The following is a 15,996-nucleotide window of genomic DNA, read 5'->3' as shown; positions in this document are numbered from 1 at the left end:
TTTTCCTCGGAGTGTAAGGATGCAAAAAGAGCAGGAGTTTATTCATCTAAAGCAAAGGAATATGACCGTTGCAGAATACGAAGCTAAATTTACCGAGCTAGCTAAATTTGTTCCAAAGTTAGTCGAGGATGAGCTAGATCGAGCGCATAATTTGAGATGGGACTAAAGACTGAAATTAGAAAACAAGTCGTACCTTATGAATTGACTACCTATACAACTGTGGTAAATAAGGCTTTAATAATTGAAAGGAAAGTTAATGATGAACGATTGGAGAGAGAAAGAAATCAAAAGAAGAGGAACAGGTCAAATGAATTTCAGGGGCAAAGCAATGAAAACACCGAGAGTTCAAACAAGAAATCAACAAGTGACAACCCTAAGCAGATGAATAGCAATAAATGTTCCAGATGCGGTAAGGCTCATGCTGACAAGGATTGCCATTGGAACATCGGTGCCTGCTTTAGATTCGGTAAGATAGGTCATAAAATTACAGACTGCCCACAAAGAAACGAGAATAGATCTACTCAGGCAATGGAAGAAAGCCGGGGCCAAAGACTCGAGAAAGAGTATTTGCACTTACACAGGCTTCTGATGTGTTGACGACAGGTATTAATCTAGTCCCAATATTTATTTCTATTTATTGTCTAGCCATGCCCACTACTTTTTGTTAGACAACTTATTATGCTGCTAGAAAAGATTAAATAGTTACTTAACATTTTTTTTGGATTAATTGTCAAAAGAAGAATATGAACTTTTGAATTTCGAAAGTGTTCACACGAATTAAGACATAATAATGAATGTACCACTAAGCAAGTAATTCTAGAAAAAAAACCTAAACTTGACATGAGTATGTTGAGGTTTAAATTAGAGTGTGCAGAGGAAGTATGGTGAATGAAATTATTTGACATTGGTCAGACGAGACGACTTTGATTTGAAGAGTGTTATGACTTGATTTGGAAGAAGTATTCTCTACTCTTGAACTGCATGTACGAAAATTTCATAGACAAAATTTCTTTTAAGGGGAGAAGGATGTAAGACCTGGAATTGGGCTCGGTCCACTTGACCGACCCAGCCACCAGATTCGGCCTCACATGCGTCGCACGTGAGGGTGCACTGTGAGGAGGGAGATCCATCCCGAAGTAGACGGGATCCTCTGTTTTAGGGCGTCTTTCTCCTCCCTTTTGAGACCACCCGAAGAGCAGCTGCCAGACCCCAAGTCCCCTCCTTCCTTGGGCGATCTTCTTCCTCGTGCAGCACCCGAGAGAGAGAGAGGGAGAGAGCCGTTGAAGCCTGCTCCTTTTTGGTTCGGGAGGTTCTTTTCCTCCGTTTGCCGCCGGAAAGAAGCCGTCGGATCTTCGCCGGGGCTGAGGTAAGGTTCCTAGCTTCACCTCCTTGTTATACCATTTGAAAAAAAAAAGAGAAAGAAAGAAGAAGAGAAGGAAGAGGGGACCTACCCGTGTGCGGCCGTGAGCGTCGCCGATGCTGTTGGTCCCCGCCGCGGGCTCTTCCTCTCTTGAGCTCTCTCTCTCCTCCATGGAAAGAAGAGAGGGTCGGTCGCCCCCATCCCAAGCCCTCTCTTCTCCATGGGACGGAGAGAGGGCTGCCACCGCAAGCCGCGGGCACCGCCGGCCGGCCGCCGGCCTCAGGCTACCCCCACTCCCGAGCCTCTACATGGGGTCGCGCCTCCCCCTCCATGGTCACGGGAAAAGAGGGGAAGGGGAGGAGAAGAAAAAAAAAGAGAGAGGAGAGGAAGCTTCTGGAGAAGAAGAGAAGAAAAGAAAAGAAAAAGAAAAGAGAAGGAAAGGAAAGAAAATAAAAGAAAAGAAAAAGAAAAATAAAAGAAAAGAAACAAAAAGAAAAAAAATAAAGAAAAAAAATGATAATAATAAAATAAAGGGAGGGTGGTTTACGGGTATGAACCCGAACACGAGGTGCTAGACACTTCTACAAGGTCGGTCCTGAGAAAATGAAAAAATTTAAGTTTTAAATATATTGTGATAAAATTTAAAAGAAAAATATGATTTTTGGATATTAGGTTCTGAGAGAAATTTGTGAGATTAATTGGATTTGTTGTAGATCGCGTTCGATGTAAGTAATGAACTGACTTTACTAGACTCTTCATTTATATAATATTATTTTTGTATCGAATAAATTGTTAATGAATTTATATGTGATTTATGAATTTTACAAGATGATGATTTGAATGAAAAATAGATATGTGAATTGGAATAATATTTTTCGGACTATTGTTATATCTACTGTTTTTACATCATATATGCATATTTAGATTGGATTATGATATATCTATTATGTTACAAAAAGAATTTAATGTGCATCAGATTTGGATCTCTCGGCCTAACTATTTTCTGGATCTTACCAATTGGGGGTTATGCATTGGTAATTCTAACCCCACCACAGGGTATAAGTGTGGTATTCTGGTCCACTCCGCAGGGTATAAGTGCAGTATTCTGGCCCACTCCGCAAGGTATAAGTGTGGTATTCTGGCCCACTCCGCAGGGTATAAGTGTGGTTTTGTCTCTAGCTTAGCCACAGGGTATAAGTGTGGTCATAGTTAAAGGCCGTTGAGTTGAATGTGATTTGTCTCGAATCGGATTTATGATTATATATACAGATATTTGAAAGATACGGAATTCAATGGATTTGTGATCGAAAAGGAATTGATTATGTCATTATGCTGATTCGTCGTAATTTGTATTTATATTTTATATTATTATATAAATTGTTTAGTTAAGTTATTTATTACTTACTGGGCTGTTTAGCTCATTATACAATTTTTTATTGTTTTACAGATTCCAAGAACTAACCTATTAAGGTTTCAAAATGGGAGAACGACTAGAAGGATTGTAGCACAAGCTATTTTTAAATTAGGATTTATTTAAGTTGAACTGTCATCTTGGACAATTATTATGATTGTTAGACATTGCAATGTTTTGTTATTTAAATAACAAAGTTTTGCATGTTGGTAAATTTATTGTTCCGCTGCATATTTAGAACTATGAGACTTTATGATTTGAATTAGTTCATGAAATAAAATTGTATTTATTTAGATGAATTATTTTAGATTTATATAATTGAGATGTTTGGTTAAGATGCCTTGCATGCTTGTGGGGAGAGTTCTCTACGGGTGTGCGGCGGTTGGCGCGGACCTCCAGCTCGCAATTTCAGGTCGGGGGCGTGACAATATGAATCTCTCCTAGTCTAAGAAGCTATAAATCAATCTCCATATATTTCAAGAAAGACTAATACGAATTGCGATAGCAGAATCCAGTGGCTCAGCAAAATAAAAGTGCTCCACTGATAGCATTAACGAGAAGAATCTCAAACATTCAACACTAATTATTGTAGAAGAGAGAAGAAAATGAGAGGAAATAAAGAAACCTCCCAAATTTCTCAAATAGTATATGCAAAGGACCCTAATATAATACAATCTTAAAGCAAAGTGTCTCCAAAAATAATTATAACAAAATAAGCATGATGAAAGCAGAAATCAAAAGATATTATAGCAGTGGTATACAAAACCCAAGGAATGATTGGCTGGATAGCCGGAACAAAATCTCTCGCTCTATCTTATCTATGTCCAATGGAAGTAAATCATTCCCTCAAGCCCAAAACAGAAAACAATAAGTGACCACCATAAAACGGAAAAGCTTGTTAGGTGTTGAAAGTTCTTCAAATCATAACTCGGCATCATCAAGTGAATTATGAAAATTCTTAACATGATAAGGATATTGCGCGGAACAACGATACAAATAAGAGCTCAGGAAAACGAACCTCCCACACAATCATAGCATCCTGGTTGAGCCCCTTCTTGCCCTGCTGGGTAAAGAGCGAGGCAACGCTGCTGCCCCCGTTAAGGAACATCCTCCCGGGTATCCTGTGTAGCTGCTCCTCCCTGCGGGTGTCGAAGGAGGATCGCCGGGATCCCTGCCGCTTCCGCGACCCCTTCCGGGGCTGCTTGGCCCCCGACACGGGAGATGACGGGGACAACGGGCTGGACGAGCTGCTACGCCCGTCCGACCACAGGCAGGACCCCATCCGGAGGGCCCTAATTATATCCAATATGCACTCCAGACCAGCCAGGCAGCCGAGCCTCCCGTTTTCTCCCGACGGATCCGTCGATACCCCCCTTTCTTCCCCCGCTGTCAAGCCTTCTACTCTCCGCCCGCCACAGCCGACGGCCGCCCTGTCCGATTCACCCCAATCCGATCGACGCCGGTGGAAGAGCCAGAAATTCTCAAAGGCGAATTGTTTTTCAAGCAAGCAAGAAAAAGCAGATTCCTTGGGCCATCTCCAAGTAATGAGACAAGAGGACTGGATGGAATCTTCTCTCCCTGTTTCTTTTCCCTTTATTTATTTTCCTCCACAGCTGTTTTCTGATATCCTCAAAAAGCTCTAAAAATCTCCACGAAAGATGATCACGCCCACCTCAAAAAACCATTAAAAAAAACCAGCCGACCAAATAAACGTTCAAGAAAGGCAAAAATCAAAATACGAAATAGATCTTGGACCAAATCCAACCACATGGAGCTCTTATTAAAAAAATGGAAAGAAGTATAACAACAAAAAGAGGTATCTATCTACTTCCGCTCCTCCTACAAGTCATCTACCCTTCCTTTATAAATATATACAGCCTTTTGGTGGAAGAATGAATAAATTCTTGAGGATTACGCGACAAGACAACAATGGAGGCCACCGAAAAATGAAAAAAAGGAATCCAAAAGGATTGCTGGAGGATCGAGAACGAAAATTAGGGATCTAACAAGCAGAGGATTTAACGGAGGGGAAGGAGGAGGAGAAGAAAGCGAGTTTCCTGGGCTTTCCAATTCTCGCTCTCTGCGCTGCTGCTTGACCCGATCCACGAGATTCCATTCCGCCTCTCTGATCTCCTTTTCCCGGCTTCTCCAATCCCGTGGCGCCCTTCGCCTCCCCTCCCCTTTTTTCGTTTCTTTCCTTTTCCTTGCCCCTTCTCTCTCACCACCCCCTTTTTTTTGGGGCTAAGACTCACCCCCACTTTCGTCTTCTCGTGCCCCCGGCCTCTTTCTCACACACGGCTTCCCCTCCTGTTTATCCCTCTCTCTCCTCTCTCCTCTTTCCTCTTGCATGCCTATTTTTGACATGCTATGTGTTTATATTGTTTTATTGATTAATTAAGTGATTTTCTTTCTCTCTCTCGTGCACGCAAACCGTGCAAGGCTGGACCCAGAATCCCAATTTTAGATTATTTTCCAACGTGATTACGTAAATACTATTTTTATTTTTTTTATTTTTATTTTTCTCCCACATGCCTCTGTCTATTTGTGACTTTATATTGTGGTTGTTTTTTTCTCCTCACTCATCTATCTGGAAAAGGCGATCCCCATGGGCACCTGGACCCCGTGTCGAAAATTTATCCTCAGATTACTTTTTTTGGAAAAAAAGAAAAGGGCCGGGTTGGCCAACGGATATGGTCACAGTGTAGCGGGATTGGGCTGGGATATTCTTACGCCTAGAATCACGCCGCTAAAATCAGCGTGATTTTAGGCGCGAAGCAAGGTGAGAATATCTATACTGTCTGAAACCGCGAGTTAAGATAAATTGAGTTGATGCGGGCTAAGCTTTGGAGTGCACAAATCCTGCAGAAAATTCAGTCTAAAATAATTATGATTTATTATTTCTTTATGAACGGATATGGTTATATGTTATCTCTATTTTGTGTTTATATATTAGTTATGTTTATCCTTATTATACTATATATATTGATAATTAGTAATGCCTTGCATGTCACGAGGATTCAGGGACCAATTTGACCTTGGACCAGCATTCTAAATTTAAAAAGATGTATCATCTTGGGGCAATCTTAATAATTTAGATCCATTGGAATTTTTTGAACAAAATATTCGAGATTGCTGATCTGCATTGGTACCAACCATAGTCCATACAAAGAGCCAGCCAATCAAAGCCTACCACAAAGCCCGTGAATCGACAACCTGAGTTTGCCACATGGCAAATTTAGAAGCATGCGGATGACTCTTCAAATATCAAAAACCCCTATAGCTAGGGACACTTTGGTTATGATCTTAGTAATTTTCGAAGTCACGCCAATGAGCCAAGCGGAGCATGACATACATGTGAAACGCCGCGCCTGATTATTAGACCATATGGAGGCCTGCCAATCGCAGTTCACCCATATGCTCAAATTTCTAGGCAACAGGCATTCGCCTTCACCAATACAATCCACTCTCCTTGTCCGAATTTCAGGTAAGTGCTATGGTGCCCTGATAGATTATTACACTGTCATCCATTGAGAACCTTCTTTATTTTCTAAATATCGTCCTGACATAGGCATTGGAGGGTCTACCGCCAAATATACTTTGAAAAAAAGACTTCTTCGTCTTTACTATTTTAGTTCGGAGCTTAGTCGCAGAGGAAAACCTTGGACACACTCCAAATTGTAGCCTCATACGACCCGAGTAGCTCACCATCAAGCCCTTCAATATCTATCCTACTCGGCGCTTGAGCCAAGTCGATTCTCAACAACAACAGATTGGTACTAGAGGAAGAGCCAATAATCCTATTGTAAGAGGTCTCACCCTAGGAATCGAATAGTTCGTGGCTATAAAGTCTTGAAGGATGCAACTAGCACCTTCCAATGCATAACCAAATACACCAAAAGAGTCTGATGGCCTTTATAGAGCCCGCAAAAAGCTTCACCCCCACTGGAACCATAGGCAGCACCAGTGGTAACTCTTAAGCAGTTCTAACTACTCATGTGGCAAGTTCAAGATATGATTATTACTGTCTAGAACCTGTAGCAATCAGCCACCAATCAACATCAACAACAATAGGCTTGCAAGCTAAGCTGTCATGAAATCTCGATGCAGTCGGGCCATCTCTCTCCTCGAAGTGACGCAGTCGAGGATGGGTGTTGTTGGATTTTTTGAATAAGGGCTGAAACTCTCTCATCCTTTTTTTTTCTTTTCTTTAGCAATGGCGGGTAGGTGTTGCCCAAGGTGACAAGCCAAGAGGGGGGGGTGAATTGGTTTTTCTTAATTTTTAGCTATCTTACTTTAGTCAATTGATGAGTTAGTGAAATTAGAACAATGCACAATACAAACACACAAGAAATATAGTGGTTCGGTGCTCTCCTAAGCACCTACGTCCACTCCCCAAGCGACCCCTTGGGAATTCACTATAATTCCGCGGATTACAGTTGGATTATTTTCCGGGCTCACAATCCAAAAACCTTTACACTTTGGTTTTCCGGGATCACCAAGAACCTATGTTGGTTTTACGGGCTCACCAACGAACCTTCACAATTAGTTTTACGGGTTCACCAATAAACCTACACCGTTGGTTTTGCGGGCTCACCAACAAACCTTTACAAGGTGATTAATAAAAAGAAAGAAAAAAGTTGAAGCTCCTAGATGAGCAAATATAACATATATAAGCTACAAAGAAGAGTTTAGAGAATAGTTATCGCTTGATGAGACTTCTCTCTTCTTTGTCAAGAATGCTTCACTCTTCAAGGGTGGATGGAGCTCTTAATATCTCTTGGAATCTGCTCAACCACTTCCTTTTGACTCTTGAATGAAGCACTTGGATGAAGAAGATTAGGGCACTTGTCTTTCTTGTGTAAGCTTTGATATTTTGCTAAAGAATATTTCCTCTGATGAATAGTATCACTTTAAATAGTTTCCTTCATCCATTGGACAAGCCCCAAAGGTTAGAATTCAAAAACTAGCCGTTACTCACTGTTGGGAGGTCAAAAAGTACTTCTACAGAACTAGCCGTTATGCTTCTGCCCGTGCTTGGGTCGACTCAACTTTTACTGGGGTCGACCCAACTTTCACTTGGGTCGACTCAACTTTTACTGGGGTCGACCCTCTCAGAACCACAGAACCTTGCATTTCAGCCTTCCTTCACTTGGGTCGACTCAACACCTTTTTGGGTCGACTCAAGGTTCAGTTGGGTCGACTCAACTTCCACTTGGGTCGACCCTCTCAGGGTTTCCAGAGAACCTATTTTTGAATGTCATTGCCTTTGGTTCGACTCATGTTAACTTGGGGTCGACTCAAGTTTCATTTGGGTCGACCCTCTCAGGGTTTCTAGAGAACTGTTTTCTTAAGGCTTGAGGATTGGGTCGACTCATCCTTTTCTTGGGTCGACCCAAGTACTGTTCATCCGTGCCATTTTTGCAGAAGTGTGCCAGATGGTTTCTTGATGTGCCGGGGTCGACTCAATCAATCTTGGGGTCGACTCAATCCACACTTTGCTGCAACTTAAGGTTAGATTCATCCATATAATCAATGAAATAACCTTTAAGCAATTTTGAATATATGTCATGGTAGTGCTACATACTCCAAACAATGAAAATTACTATTGTCCACTTAAGAGTATGTTTCACTTGAAACTTTGCCAAATTAGAATTTAGATTTTACTATCCCTTTTCTATCACAAATTTTATCTCATTAATAATTATTGAAATACATCTTAATCTCATTATACTAATGTATCGAGAGTGACAGACTTATTAATGATGTATCGAATTAACTTGTAATATATTCTTAATTATTGTATTTGTTACGGGGGAACTTAGCCACCATGCCCCACGTGACCAGCACGCGCGCCCGGAAAGACTACGGCTGCCCCTTGATCCAGCAATCCGACCTCGGGTCGGATATCTTCGGCTCCGCAGCCCGACCCCGAGTCGGCCGCCCCTTGATCCAGCAATCCAACCTCGGGTCGGATATCTTCGGCTCCGCAGCCCGACCCCGAGTCGGCCGCCCCTTGATCCAGCAATCCGACCTCGGGTCGGATATCTTCGGCTCCGCAGCCCGACCCCGAGTCGGCTGCCCCTTGATCCAGCAATCCGACCTCGGGTCGGATATCTTCGGCTCCGCAGCCCGACCCCGAGTCGGCTGCCCCTTGATCCAGCAATCCGACCCCGAGCCGGCAATCTCTGACAACAACAGACTGTTCCTCTGAGGCACGCCACGGCCCCCTGCTCCACTACTCCCTGCAACGGCCGTATCCGACGCTGTTTCACGATCCCCTGTAACAGCCGTACAAAGCGGAACTCCACTACGCCCTGCCATAGCCGTACCCAGCGCTGCCCACGACGCCCTGTAACGGCCATGTCAGTGGCAACCCCATCGCGCCACACGATGACCAATCCCCAAAAGAACCCCCCAGCCTGGTATATATGCGGCTGGGGGGGGAAGGGGGAGGGTAAGCAAGATTTTCCAGAGTATCATCTTACCTGCTACCTCTCCTTCTCCTTCGATCTTCCCTAACTTGATCGTCGGAGGGCCCCCACTACCCCGGTGGTGGTGCAAGGCTTGCTTGCAGGTTCCCCGGCGGAAGGTGGAGCGCAACCGAAGCAATTCCAAGGGAACCCCGTTCACACCGCTGTGCCAATCGTTCTCGGTTTGAACCCCAGCAACAGTTGGCGCTAGAAGGAGGGCCCGGATCTCAGAGCGATCGTAATGGCACGGCGAGGTGGTCGTGGAGCTTCCAATGCTTCCGGTCGCGGGGCCTCTCACGCCTCTGGCCGGAAGGCCGCTGCATCTCCAACACACTCTCAGCAACACTCCACCTCCCCACCGCCCGTTCAGACGGTCGAAGCCGCCCAGTTCGACCAACTAACCCAGCAGGTTTGCACCCTCGCGGAGGTGGTGCAGAATCTGCAGGGTGCGATTTTTCGGGCACCGCAGCGGGCTCAGGAGCCGCCGCGGCCTGAGCATTCGCCTGTCCTCCTCAACCCGCGCTCCTTCCTCTCCCATGGGGATGAGCGCCGGCGCGAGGAGGATTCTCGAGCACGCTCCATTCTGCCGGGACCCTCCCACCGGAGCTGCGCGGGGTCCGAGAGGCGGGCCCGGGCACGTTCCCAGACCCCCCAATCCTCGAGGAACCCGCGCTCCAGTCGGTCCCCCTCTCGCCGCTCCTTGTCTCCCACCCACCGGTCGCGCTCCCTGGACCGGCGGGTGGACGATCTCCACCGACAACTCCAGGTCCTGAAGGGCCATTCCAAAGATCCCTTCGCCGACTTAGAGATCTCCTCCCAGCCGGCGCTTGCCTCGAGGATCCTGCGGACCCCGAATCCGCCGGGGTTCAAAATGCCGGCGATCGAGCCCTATGACGGGGCGGCGGACCCGCGGGATCACGTCGAGAGTTTCAGGACCCTTATGCTCCTCCACGGAGCATCAGATCCCCTTCTCTGCAAGGCTTTCCCGGCAACCTCCGTGGCCCGGCGAGGGCATGGTTCGCCGGGCTGGAGGCTGACTCAATCCGGTCCTTCGACCAGTTCACTCGCCTCTTCGTCACTCATTTCGCCGTCAGTAGCCGGCGGCGACTGGTCTCCGACTCCCTCTTTGATGTCCGGCAAAACGAGGGAGAAAGCCTGCGGGATTATCTTACCCGCTTCAACAGGGCTACGCTGGAGGTCCGGAGCCTGAGTCAGGAGGTAGCTCTTTCAGCCCTGAAGCGTGGCTTCCGGAAGGGCAGACTCACCTTCTCCCTGGACAAACGCCTGCCGCGGAGCTTCCCAGAGCTGTTGTCCCGGGCGAACCAGTATGCGGACGCCGAGGAGGCGGCCGCCCACCGGAGCAAGGAGGCCGCCGAGATCCCTCCAAAGCTTGGGAAGAAAAGGCGGAAAGAGGCACGCTAGAGGAGGAGCCCGACGCCCCAGCGTCGGCGCAGAAGCCCGTCGCCGGCGAAGAACCACGGCGCCCCACGCCCTCGTTCTCCGCCCCGACGTTTCAATCGGTACACCCTTCTCCTGACTCCCCGGGCCAAGATCCTTATGGAGATCAAGGGGCGGGAGGACCTCCCGGCCCCGAGATAGATGCGGAAGATTCCTGGGAAGAGGCCCTCTCGGGCGTACTGTGAGTACCACCGAGACCACGGCCACGACACGGAAGACTGCTTCCAGCTTCGGGACGAGATCGAGGCTCTCATCCGCCGGGGGCGTCTCGGTCGATATGTGAGCGACCGACGTCCCCCGGCAGACCCGCGTCCGGCCGACCCGGCTCCTCCGGGGCCTCGGGAGCAGAATCGACCCGTTGCGGGCGTGATCCACACTATCACTGGGGGCTGCCCCCGACCCGTGAGGAACGCAGGGGGCTCGACGGAGGCGTCGGGGGCGGGCGTCGCAAAGAGGCAGAGGGTCGGCAACGTAATCACTTTTTGTGATGAGGATGTAAAGGGGGTTCAGACCCCCCACGATGACGCCATGGTAATCTCCCTCACCATGGCAAACTATGATGTAAGGCGTGTTCTTGTGGATAGTGGAAGCTCAGCTGATATCTTGTTTTACGAGGGCCCTTTTGTGGGACAAAATCGTGAGGGCAATCCCCCCGTCAGCGCTGGACGCGCGGGCCGGAAACGTCTCCCTCCGTCAGCGCTGGATGCGCGGACCGGAGCGCCCAAAGCGGACAATACCTCGTGAGGGACGCGGTCTCTTTCTGCTCGGCTCGGTTGGGACTAAGGCTGTTGCCGGGGTGAAAATCCCGCAACAGATGGTGCGCCAGCCTTGGCCGACCAACGAGCGGAATTCCCCGAGGCTCGGCCCTCGGATGCCAGGCTAACCCGATGATCATCCCGGGAGCAGACTAGCCTGAAGCCCCGACCGGTCGCCTCGGCTTGCGCCAGCCTTGGCCGACCAACGAGCGGAATTCCCCGAGGCTCGGCCCTCGGATGCCAGGCTAACCCGATGATCATCCCGGGAGCAGACTAGCCTGAAGCCCCGACCGGTCGCCTCGGCTTGCGCCAGCCTTGGCCGACCAACGAGCGGAATTCCCCGAGGCTCGGCCCTCGGATGCCAGGCTAACCCGATGATCATCCCGGGAGCAGACTAGCCTGAAGCCCCGACCGGTCGCCTCGGCTTGCGCCAGCCTTGGCCGACCAACGAGCGGAATTTCCCGAGGCTCGGCCCTCGGATGCCAGGCTAACCCGATGATCATCCCGAGAGCAGACTAGCCTGAAGCCCCGACCGGTCGCCTCGGCTTGCGCCAGCCTTGGCCGACCAACGAGCGGAATTCCCCGAGGCTTGGCCCTCGGATGCCAGGCTAACCCGATGATCATCCCGGGAGCAGACTAGCCTGAAGCCCCGACCGGTCGCCTCGGCTTGCGCCAGCCTTGGCCGACCAGTGGAAGAATTTCCTGAGGCCCAACCCTCGGATGCCTGGCCTAGCGCCGGAAGAATTTCCTGAGGCCTAACCCTCGGATGCCTGGCCTAGCACCGGAAGAATTTCCTGAGGCCTAACCCTCGGATGCCCGGCCTAGCGCCGGAAGAATTTCCTGAGGCCGAACCCTCGGATGCCTGGCCTAGCGCCGGAAGAATTTTCTGAGGCCCAACCCTCGGATGCCCGGCCTAGCGCCGGAAGAATTTCCTGAGGCCTAACCCTCGGATGCCTGGCCTAGCGTCGGAAGAATTTCCTGAGGCCCAACCCTCGGATGCCCGGCCTAGCGCCGGAAGAATTTTCTGAGGCCTAACCCTCGGATGCCTGGCCTAGCGCCGGAAGAATTTCCTGAGGCCCAACCCTCGGATGCCCGGCCTAGCGCCGGAAGAATTTCCTGAGGCCGAACCCTCGGATGCCTGGCCTAGCGCCGGAAGAATTTCCTGAGGCCCAACCCTCGGATGCCTGGCCTAGCGCCGGAAGAATTTCCTGAGGCCCAACCCTCGAATGCCTGGCCTAGCGCCGGAAGAATTTCCTGAGGCCCAACCCTCGGATGCCTGGCCTAGCGCCGGAAGAATTTTCTGAGGCCCAACCCTCGGATGCCTGGCCTAGCGCCGGAAGAATTTCCTGAGGCCCAACCCTCGGATGCCTGGCCTAGCGCCGGAAGAATTTCCTGAGGCCTAACCCTCGGATGCCTGGCCTAGCGCCGGAAGAATTTTCTGAGGCCTAACCCTCGGATGCCTGGCCTAGCGCCGGAAGAATTTCCTGAGGCCTAATCCTCGGATGCCTGGCCTAGCGCCGGAAGAACTTCAAGAGTCAGGAGTCGGCGAGACGCTACCAAGAGTTAAGAAGAGGAAGGACGAAAGTGAAATGAGGAAACACTCTGTTTGCATTAACTTTCGTTGCATCAGGGCCGAGACCCATACAACATGGCAAAACGCCAACATACAAAGAAAAGAACAAAGAAAAGTACAGAGAGTCAGTTTGGAGGAACCCCTGAGTCGGGAACGGCGAGCACGTCCACGAAGGGTGGGGAGACGGTTGGAGAATTGGCAGGCAATGGCATCGGAGGGGAGTCGAGGAGGGAGACCCCACTCAGGTCAATTCCGGGGTATTTAGCGGACACTCTTGCCAGGCCTTCATCGAAGCCTAAGGCAAAGGAGTCGGACCCCGCGTCCGACATGTCACGGATGAACTCGGCGGACTGACGATAGGCCTGTACCGCCTGACGCCCGATCTCCACGCTCTTCTCGGCCAGCGCAGCCTCCGCTCGCTCCGTAATCTGAGCTTTCGCTTCCATGACCTTCGCCACAATCCGGTCGTCCGCCTCGGAGGAGACCCTCAGCAGATCGGCCCGAGCCTCCATGTGCCTCGCCTCGGCAGCGACGCGAGCAGCCTCAGCCTCCTCCAGGCGCAAATGAAGCTCCTGGTTGCTCGCACGAGTCCCCTCCAAGGCCGACTCCAATTCGGCCAGCTTGGCTTCAAGAGATCGGGTTCGGTTGCGGGCGTTGTCGGCCGACTGCTGGGCCTTCTCCCACCTCTCCGGAAGTCGGCAGCCTTCCGGGACTGCTTTTCGGCCCGCTCCTCCGCCTTCCTGATCTCGTTTTCGAGACCCGAGGCAACCTTGAGTTGCTCCTGAGCATCCAACAGTTGCCTCTCGAGGACGGCGAAGCCGAGTGCCCGCTCTTCGGCCACCTGGAGCCTCGTTTCGAGGTCCCTGGTCGTCCTCCCCGCCGCAGCCTGGCCTCCCTCCTCTACAGCTTTCAGTCGGCTCTCGGTCCTCGCCAGAAGCCTCGCCTGTTCCTCGTGGCTCTCCTCCAGGCGGATCATGTACTAGGCGAGCTAAGAGATAGGAAAAATGAGAGCGTCAGACGGGGATCAACAGAGCCTATAAATGACGAAAGCGACCAAAAGAACACTCACCGACATGAGACAGACGCAGCTGGCAGCTCCGACTTCAGGGATGCTCATCTGCCGGACCTGCCTACGGTCCCTCTCCAGCAGCACCGTCTCGACGAGGTTTCGGGCGCCGGCGAAAGTGAAGGCCGACTCCGACTTCGCCCCGGAGCCGGACGGTGGTTCTGCAGCCTTACCCTTATCCATCGCTTGGGAGAGAGTCATGCCAACCGTGCGCGGGGCAGGGGCCGCGCCAGAGATCGACAGGGTCCCGCTCGGCCGGGGCCTCGGCGCGCCCTCCCTTCTCGTATCATCCGAAGCCGACCGAGTCGAAGATCGGGCTGGGGACCGACTGCGTCCGACCCGGCCGCCCCGGGCGCGCTCGGATGACACCTCCGGAAAAACGATAGTCTCATCACCGGAGGGCTGATACGGCATCAACTGTCGGTCCGAGCCCGCGGCGTCCCCCTGATCGGTGGGCCCGGACCCGTCTGTCGGCGTCGGAGCCGCCTGCTGGCGGGGCTTCTTCGCCGGTGGGACCCCGCTCGGAGGAGTCCGTTTCTTCCTCCGGACCGCTTCCAGTAGGGACGCCCTACTAACAGCCATTGCCTTGTCCGACTGCATGACGTCGTCGATTTCTGCAAAAAGGACGAGATGGTTAGAAACTAAGAAACCGATGGAAAGAAGAAAGGAAAGAGGAGAAAAGAGCTAAAAAAGAAGAAGTGGTGGCGGGCTCACGGTCGGCGGGGACCGAGCTCAGACCGACGTTCACCAAGGCATCCTCGGAAATGAGGCTAGCCACCGGGGGGAGCCGGCCCTCGGCAACCAACCCCCTCAAGACGGTGACGCCATCGGACTCCTCCCTCGACAACCTCGATAGGCCGATCGGGGACTTCATCGGCGTCTCCCAGGTTGTCCCGATTCCCCAAGAGGGATCTACGTCGATGAAAAAGAAGCGCTCCTTCCAGCCATGAATGGAGGAAGGAGCCTCCTTGACGAGGCCGCACCCTCGCCGCGCCGCAAAGCACCACCACCCTCTGTCCCGGGGGTGGCCGTTCAGGCCATAGCATTCCCAAAAGACGTTCAGGGTGGCGGGAACCTCGTGCATGCGGCAGAGAACCTGGAAGGCCGTCAGGGTACGCCATGAGTTCGGCACCAGTTGCGTCGGCGCCACTCTTAAACCTCGAAGCACCTGCACGACTAAGTCCGAGAGGGGAAGGCGGAACCCAGCCCGAAGGATGTCCTCATTGATGGCGACCTTCCCTGGAGGAGGATGGGACATCCTCTCCTCAGGCCCCGGGAGCGTAACGTTGCAGGTTTCGGGAAGGTGGTACCGGGCCACGAACCTATCTAGGTCTTCGGGGACCAGCTCCGACTGAATGCGGTCTGCTCTTACTTCGTCCATCCCTAACGGCCAGTGAATCTACGGTCAGGACGGGGTCAAGAGGGGAGAAGAGACCGGAACGACTGGGGTACACTAATACGAAAGGAGAAAGTACGGAGGGCCCTAAATTGCAGAGTGGGGCAACTCACCGGAAGGGAAGGAAGAACGGCTCCGAGAGCGCCAAAGGAGGAGCGAACGAACAGTCCGACGGCAACGGCAGCAGCACAAGGGAGAAACTCGAGGATGCCTGTGAAGAGAAAGGCGGACGGGGGAGGGCCCCCGGTTAAATAGGCGGAAAGGCGGGTGACGCCTCGGTGGCGCCAGAGGACGCCTGGCTGCCGAAGGTTCGTTCGCGCCCCAAAGGTGAATCGACGCCATTAAGGAAGGATGTCCGCCGAAATCCGCAGACCGCCAAATCAGCGACAACCGCCATACGCCGTAAAGAAGGCAGGGAGCTCGAAGCGCACGCGCCTTTCCGAGGGATGGCGGCAATCTCGAAGCATCACTCCCTTCACCCGTTCCCCTCCTGGTTCCAGGCTCGGA

General features: G+C 51.2%; 1 protein-coding gene across 1 annotated transcript in view; it reads right to left on the bottom strand.

The window, feature by feature from the left end:
- The window catches only part of LOC103697425 (probable protein phosphatase 2C 33), a 34,455-nt gene extending 29,364 nt beyond the window's left edge, over window positions 1-5,091 (bottom strand). The window contains exon 1 of the mRNA XM_039118905.1: window positions 3,790-5,091. Within this exon, the coding sequence (XP_038974833.1) occupies window positions 3,790-4,053 (264 nt within the window). The 5' untranslated portion in view covers window positions 4,054-5,091. The remainder of the gene's footprint in view (window positions 1-3,789) is intronic.
- Window positions 5,092-15,996: the final 10,905 nt, after the last annotated feature.

The sequence above is a fragment of the Phoenix dactylifera genome, unplaced genomic scaffold (genome assembly GCF_009389715.1).
Source record: "Phoenix dactylifera cultivar Barhee BC4 unplaced genomic scaffold, palm_55x_up_171113_PBpolish2nd_filt_p 000441F, whole genome shotgun sequence".
NCBI lineage: Eukaryota > Viridiplantae > Streptophyta > Magnoliopsida > Arecales > Arecaceae > Phoenix > Phoenix dactylifera.
Note: the sequence above shows the minus strand (reverse complement) of the source record. Positions and strands in the feature narration are given on the sequence as shown.